A 7,913-nucleotide genomic window follows, 5' to 3' on the forward strand; every position below is an offset into this window, starting at 1 on the left:
TCATTCTTTGGCATTCATCCACTGTGTGATATGGGACAAGTTTGTGGTACTAATGAAGTACTGGTTTGTGGTGCATTAAACAATAGGGTGACATTACACAATAGAAATTTATTCTCTTGGAGATCTAGAGGCTAGAAGCCTGAAATCAAGGTGTTGGCAGGTTCCTTATGGGCACTCTGAGGGCATTCTAACTAATTGCATCTGCAATGATCCTGTTTCCAAAGAAGGTCACATTCTGAACTTCCAGAAGGGATATGGAGTTGTGGGATTATTTTTTAACCTGGCACAGTCGAATGCACCTTTGGCTCTCAAAAAAGGCATGTCCCTCTCACATGCAAAATGCATTCGCCCTACCCCAACATTCCCAGCACCAACTCTAATATCCCAGCACCAACTAAGAACAAAAAAAAATATCAAAACAAGTAGTCCTACAACCTACAACTCACATCTAAATCAGGTATCAACTCTGGGTATGGTCTATTCTGGGCAAGCTTCCTCTTCATCACAGACTCGTGGAGTAACTAACCTCCAGAATCTGGTTCCCCATCACAGAAGGGAGTGGGGTTGGGGGAAGAGCAGGGACCTGTCCCATTAACAGTTCTAAGTCCAGGATTTAGGATAGTGCCTGACACTCTGCTCATGCTCACTTAGTGTTTCTTGAACAAGGGAATAAAGGGCTTTGAGGTTCAAGTGAGGTAATGAAAACAAAACATTTCTGGAAACTGTGTAGTAAAATTAGAGTTTAGGCTGCACAGTTTCTTTCTAATGGACAAAACTAGTCTAGTCCACAGCTAACATTGTCCCTAAATCAACCTAAAGAAAACTTCAGGTCCTTGGTTCTTGTGAAACAAGACAAAACCGTAGCTACTATTTGGTCTGTCTTCGGGAACATTCTTGCTAAAGGCAGAAGAAAGGATTGACAGGTAGTGAGGGGGAGGGTCTCTCTAGCTTTTCAAGTTTGTGCAACAAACATGGACTGGGGAAATTTCTGTTTTATTTTATAGCTGAAACCAACTGTCTACTCTTGCACCTACCTGCTTTCCCTCTACTTTCAGTTACTGTTGATATTTAGTGAGGAATATTCTCCCGACAGGAGGGACCCAATGCAAAGTGGGAATACAGGATGCTTGTTCACAAATTAACAATTTCAAAATGGCACCAGCTGAGCATTATATCTCAGGCTGGACCCCATGTGGCTGTGTCACTGCGCTCTCCAGACTCCCCTAACCTCACAGCCGTCACCGCACTGGGGACATGTGTTGTGATGAAACCGAGGGACCACACTGCCCACTCTTTAGTCCTTGCCCAGATTTCCATTCACCCCTGGTTTCCTGACGAAAGTCTCTTCACAGCTATCATCTCCGCATGTGCTATTTACATACGAACTTTATTTAAAGAGCACAACAGTAATCTCAATTGCACCCAAGATGTTTGGCAAGGTAAAAGTAAATGGCCTTTTTTTTTTTTTAAGGGAAAAGTGAGGCTTGAGGAGGCTAAACTCTTCAGCCAGGACCACTAACACCAGCACAAGAAGGCACTTCGAATCAAGTATTCTCAGGAACGCTAAGTCTAGGCTCTTTCCACATAACCGACATGGCTACGTGTCCTTTTCTTTAGGGTGATATTCTTATACTTTCACCTCCTTCATGTCACATCTACTGTGAAGTCTGGGGGGGTTTCCTCCTCCTCGTGTACAGAGACAGCAGACTAGGTTACCCCCCTCCAGCTCCATTTGATCACATTTCACCCAGCCCAGGTGGGGTCCACAATACAAGACACCCTGTGGGCTCTACCCCCTTGCCTTTGATCCTGCTGTCCCCTAGCCAAAGCCATTGAGTCACAGCGTGACAAAGGAGCTGGGGCGGTGCAGGTCCACGACATTCATTGTGATGTTGTTTTTCCTGTTCACTGCACTTCGGCGGGAATGTGTTTTAACCAAATTATTGCAGAGCAGTGAGTGTCGCTCTGGTTTGGATATTTGCAGCCAATTATGCTTAATGTGAAAGACAACAGCCTGACTACCAATCCAACAGCCATCCAACCAATGCCTCTGGCCCGCCAAGCTCCACTGAGTCGAGATGAGCTCCAGACCCAAGGGCTGGGCAGCCCCTGCTCCCTCCCAGCCTGGCTTTCCCCCTCTATTCCTGGCCTCTACCTTGACTCATTTCAACGTGATTCTCTTCCAGAGCAGGAGAGATGAGGGAGAAAAGCCCTGAGGTCTGGTTCCATCAACAGCTACATCTGTGTCGGATAGCAAGAACTCCGGGCTTGGTATTGGAGTAGAGGGGGCCACGTCCCATCCTGCCCCTTACTCTGCCTACTCAGGGCCTCAGCTGTAATTTTGTTTCAATCTATGAAGTGGAACATTATATTACCTACCAACTGGCTGGCAGTGAGGATTAAATAAATGCCATGTGTAAGAGCATCTAACACACTAACCGCGTAGAAAGCATTTGGTTGTTTGGTGAATCAGAGAAATGGGAGATTCCAGACATTTTTTTTCCCCCAAATTCATCAGCAAAGGGGCCATAACATTCATGTTCAGTAAACTTCTATCGACTACCCACTGCTACTTTTGGCCCCAAGAGGGAGTTTTAAAAACTTTCTGCTCTCCCCTGCAAAGGGGCCACAGTCTAGTGAGGAAGCAGCCCTGTCATTCCCTGGGTGACAAGGCTTATGAAAGACAGCTCCTGTCAACATCCCTACGAAGCTCGGTATAAACAAATGACAATAGTCATAGTAATTTTTTGAGACTCAGATTCCCAGCTGCCCAAGCCACTCTGCAGCTCTGCGTGCCTGGCCTCACTGAAGGTGTGCTGGATATCTTCAGGTGACCCTCACTCAGCTCTACTCTCCCCCACCGCTACTCTGTGCTCCTAAGACCTGCCTGTGTCCTGCAGAGCTTGGGTCCTTGGTGGTGTCTGGCCGGTAGGGGACAGGAGAGCAGGGTGAGAGACTGGAGAATGCTAGGACTTCTTTCTTCACTCCTCTCCCGGTGGAGGTCCTCCAGGCTGGCTGTCTCCCAAAGAAGGAAGCCATAGCTCCTACCCAGCACCCTTTCCCCACACACGCAACTCTCTCTCTCTCCTTGGGTTCCAGCCATATTCTCAACCCTTGACCCCTTCAAGCCCCAGGGCAGGAAAATTTACCAGACTCCCCAAATCCCCAAAGCACAGTCTTCCTTCTTGTGGTTTTCCTAATGCTCTGCCTAGCTCAAAAAAAGTCTTCTTATTAAGTTTGCCTCAGATTTCCATCTTAATTGTGCTATTTGTCCCTGCCAAGACTCTGACAGCTATGCAGGGGCTTAGGCACTAGCATACCAAGTAAGAAGATAGACTAAAAATTAAACAGTACAATATGTTGCATCAGAAGTAATTTAAAAAAAAAAAGATTTAGGGGTAAGACCTGGTTTTAAAACAGTTTCTCACTCACCGGTGAGCTTGGACAAGCAATTTTATCTCCTTGAACCTCAGTTTCCTTGTTAATGAAATGGTTATGAGGGTTGAAAAAGATAAAGGATATGGAACACTTATTCCAGTGCCTGCCATACATCAAGAGGCAAATGAAGGGTAGATTCTTCTTATTAATAATATCAATATTAGCTCTATATAAAATGTAAAGGATTCCCCCCTTATTTTCTAAACCACAAAATAATCTTCTATTTCTATACATGGCTTCATGCTATGGGAAAGCATTGGGACTTCAGGGTGAATTCTTGGCTGTGGCTTTGACTGAACACTAGTCCTCTGGCTTAGAGCCCCTTTTCAATGCACTCTTTGTCCCTCACCAGTTGGTGATTCGCAGGCGCCCTCTCCTCTATATTGTGAACCTGCTGATTCCGAGCATTTTCCTAATGCTTGTGGATCTGGGGAGCTTCTACCTCCCACCCACCTGCCGTGCTAGGATCGTGTTCAAGACCAGTGTGCTGGTGGGCTACACCGTCTTCAAGGTCAACATGGCTGATGAGATGCCAAGGAGCACAGTGAGCACTCCTCTGATTGGTAAGCAGCCTTGGGATCACTAGTGCCCATCTTACACCTCTCCCGTCAAAGCTCTGATGTCTCATTTCAGATCTCGGAGGGGAGAGAGAGGCCCCAGAAACTCTATCTAATGTCACCTCCTTTGGTTGCTTCTCCTAGGAGTCTTCTTCACTGTCTGCATGGCCCTGTTGGTCCTCAGCTTATCTAAGTCCATCCTGTTAGTCAAATTCCTCCACGATGTGCGTTGCAGTGGGAAGGAATGGCCTATCTTGTGCTTTCGAGGGAACATTGACACTGACTGGCCTGGAATGGATCCCAGGACCCAGCTTGCTGGGGTAACAGGTTTGTGAGAAGTCTTGAGCCCCCTGCCCTGTCTTCTTTATCACTATCAACAACAGTTCCCTCAGCGAAGTACCAAGCCATGTCAGGCCCGGTGAATTTGAAACACTTGTTTCTTAGCTCCTGGTCTGGGTTTAATTTACGGGGGACTGAAGCACACCTCTTGTTGACTTTCAAGAGAGCCTTATCTTAGCTTGGATATCAGGGCCTCAGTTGCCCCTAGGATGTTTCATTTTCCAATTACCTGAAGGGACTGAGCCACTGGACTGAAAATGATAGATTGCCGGTATGCTCATAAGCACATACACACAAGGGCACACACACACAGTGTTACATATTTGGGTTCTACTTGCATGAAGTGAAATGTTTTGAGAATCTTACAAGCCCCTAAAGCTCCCACTGAATCAATGTGCGCTGACCCCTTGCTCAGAAAATCTCCCAGATGGACTGAGGCCAGACACCCTACGTGCACAACACAGCTGCCATGTTTTCCAGCACTGCCTTGCCTCCTATCAGTGGGTGGAGAGCCCCCAGCCCCCACCAAACTTACTGCCCAGTTATACCCACAACTCTCCTCAAAAGATGCGGTCATCAGCTTCAGTGGGAAGTCCAGGGAGTCTTAGTAGCCCCTGGCTTATCTAGGGTGTTTTCCTCTATCACACAGACTCCCCCATCGGTCAAGAGCATCAGGCCCAGCCAGGGACCCTGAATGAAATCTATTCCCAACTTCAATCCATCAGCAATTACTTCCGAACCTGGGACCGCGAGGAACAACAGGAGCTTGGGTGGCTGGCCCTCCTGGAGCGCTTTGACCGACTGCTCTTCCACAGCTATCTTGTCGTGCTGGGGCTCTACACTGTCACCCTGTGCTCCCTCTGGGTGCTGTGGAGCAGCTCTTGAAGATTGGAGTTGTGTGGTCCAATCAGTATTCTCTCACAGCGCTTAGGGAAGACTGGTGGACTTTTGTGGGAACACTAGAGGGGAAGGAATGGTGGATTAAACAACTCTCCTCGCCGTCCTGTCTCACCCCCCAACGCACATCCCCTTGCCTCTTTTTATTCTGCTCAGGCGCACATACCTAGCGAACTACCAAAAGAGTGACCCAGGAGAAAAGCCAGAGTGATGAATGATGAGGATGTATGGATGTCCAGTGAAAACTAAACCTGCCTCTGGCCCCAGTTCCTTCCTCTCAGACTAATAGCATTCTCTTTCAGGAAACTTCTAGGCACATACAAGCATATAGGTATGTTTTAACAATTTTCTTAAATGTAAACTCACTCCATTTCCCAATTCTGTCTCGATCGCTGACTCAAAACCTTTATTGAGTGTCCATTAAGTCCTAGGCATTGTATCAGGCACCGCAGAGGATAGAGAACAAAGCAGTCACATTCCATTCTTGCCTTGACACCAAATTCCCACCACACCTGTACCTTTCTGCAGTTTTTGTTCCCACTAACATCGTCGAGTATGTCTTCCTCTCTGCCTCCTCAGAAGTGCATTGCTATTGAGGGGGTCCAGATACCAAGGCTGGAGCCCCAATCTAGTCCATTTAGTCAATACCACCAGGTATAAGGGGCTCAACTGGGAGCTGTGGCCCTTGCAGTTTGTAATTCACTCTCCTTGCTTTTGTCTGCCATCACAAAACATGGATTAGATTTTGTCCATAACCTTCCTGGACAGAACTTTATTTTCTGTCCAGACACAGAAACTGATTTTCTCATAGTTCTGGACTGGAAACCCAAGATTGAGTTGGCTTCTTCTGCGGTCTCATCTTGACTTCCAGACAGCTGCCTTTCCCTTGTCCTCACATTGTTTTTCCTCTATGCTTGTACATATCTGTGTCCAAGTTTGCTCTTCTTAGGACACCAATCATATTGGATAGGGCCCACCCTAGTGACCTCATTTAAAAATAATTACCCCTTTGAAGATACTGTAAATACAGTCACCTTCTGTGGTACTGGAAGTTGGGAACACACCATGAATTTTGTGGGGACACAATTCAGTCCATAACGCTTATGTGATTGGGGAGGCTTAGCAAGTCCAAAGTCTGAAGGAAAGGCTTGCAGGCTAGAGATCCAGGGCAGAGTTACAGTTTGAGTTCAAAAGTGGAATTTTCAGGGCCTCCCTGGGTTGAGCACCGCAGCGGGTTGAGCACGGCCACTCTGTGAAGCTGTCCGCAGCCTTTGCAGCGTGGGTTCGATTCCCGGCTGGCCGGGAAGATACCCACATGGCGCAGCAGACCTCTCCTGCCCCGCCTGCTGCTCCCCTCAGCAGTGTCTTTGGTCCGTCTGCCTGTTCTGCTCCCGGCTCTGTCTCTGGTGAATTCTCTCACCCTCTTGTGCCTCTGACCTGTACCCCAGTACTTGTATAAATAAATAAATTTTAAAAACTGGAATTTTCAGCAGGATTCCATTTCTAAAATGGAGGTCACTCCTTTTTCTATTAAGACCTTTGTCTGATTGGATGAGGGCTACTCACATGGTGAAGGGTGATCTGTTTTCTTCAAGTCTACAGATTTTAATGTTAACCTCATCTAAAAAAATACTTTCACAGAAATATCTAGAATAATGTTTGACCAAATATCTGGTTATCAGTTTCAGGATCACACAGAAAATTAACCACCATAGTCTCCATGGTCTTTAGCTTCCCATCTGTGTATAGTTCCTGTCCAGACAGAAGAGCCAATCACCTTGCACTTGGGTAATGGATCAACTTCCAACTCATACTCTTCCTTGGCCAAATCTGTGTACAATAACCTATCTTATGGCAGTTCCTATGACCTCATAACCTGAATCCTCAAATTAGAATGCACGCTTTGTTTGCACAAAATTTCCTTCCCCTTATATTTGACTTTCTTTGTTTTTCATGGCTCCCTCTTAGGGTCTTTAATCTAGTCAAACCATCCTGCTTGCCATTCTCTGAAGAAGGGTTTTATTGCCTTCTGAGCTTCTACTTCTAGTTGACATGCTCCTCCTACCTTCTTCATCTCCATACCCCATGCCACTGTCCTCTCTTCTCTCTCTCTAATCTTACATTACCTTATATCTTTCTCCTTTTAATGTTTTGTGGTCTCATATATGTCATTTGTTAAATAAATTGCACACTGCTAGAATAATCCTCTTTTCTATTGCTAGCCTATCCTCCATCTCTTCCCAGGTCAACAGAGTTTTGCTCATGATGAATCTGCAACAACTATTGCAGAGCAATTCATTCTAGCTCTCTGTTAATCATGGACACACTTTTAGTGGATTTCCCCTAGTCTAAAGGACAAAATCTACCTGAGGTCAGACCCTCAAACTGTCCCCCCAACCCCAGCTCACCACCATCCCACATCCCTCAACCCTTGGTCAGGGAAGCCATCTAGAATTTGGTGAGAAGAAAGACATAGCGGGCTCAGTGACATGACTGTCACTGCAGAGGACACAAAAGTCCAATGCTGTTTGCTAGGAACTTTTCCCAGCACTAAAATTGCCTTTTAAAAAAATCTGCCCCCATCCCCCAAAGAAAAAGAATTTAAATTCAAACAGCCTTTACCTGCAGCCTCCCTCTCTCATTACCTCCCAGTTAGTGCTCAACGCCAATTGTCCATGAAAT

General features: G+C 46.3%; 1 protein-coding gene across 1 annotated transcript in view; it reads left to right on the forward strand.

The window, feature by feature from the left end:
• The window catches only part of HTR3B (5-hydroxytryptamine receptor 3B), a 50,040-nt gene extending 44,821 nt beyond the window's left edge, over positions 1–5,219 (forward strand). The window contains exons 9-11 of the mRNA XM_037504720.1: positions 3,791–4,001; positions 4,140–4,322; positions 4,984–5,219. Of these exons, the coding sequence (XP_037360617.1) occupies positions 3,791–4,001; positions 4,140–4,322; positions 4,984–5,219 (630 nt within the window). The remainder of the gene's footprint in view (positions 1–3,790; positions 4,002–4,139; positions 4,323–4,983) is intronic.
• Positions 5,220–7,913: the final 2,694 nt, after the last annotated feature.

This window comes from Talpa occidentalis, unplaced genomic scaffold (genome assembly GCF_014898055.3).
Source record: "Talpa occidentalis isolate TD23 unplaced genomic scaffold, MPIMG_talOcc4v2.1 talOcc4.12, whole genome shotgun sequence".
NCBI classification, from domain to species: Eukaryota; Metazoa; Chordata; class Mammalia; order Eulipotyphla; family Talpidae; genus Talpa; species Talpa occidentalis.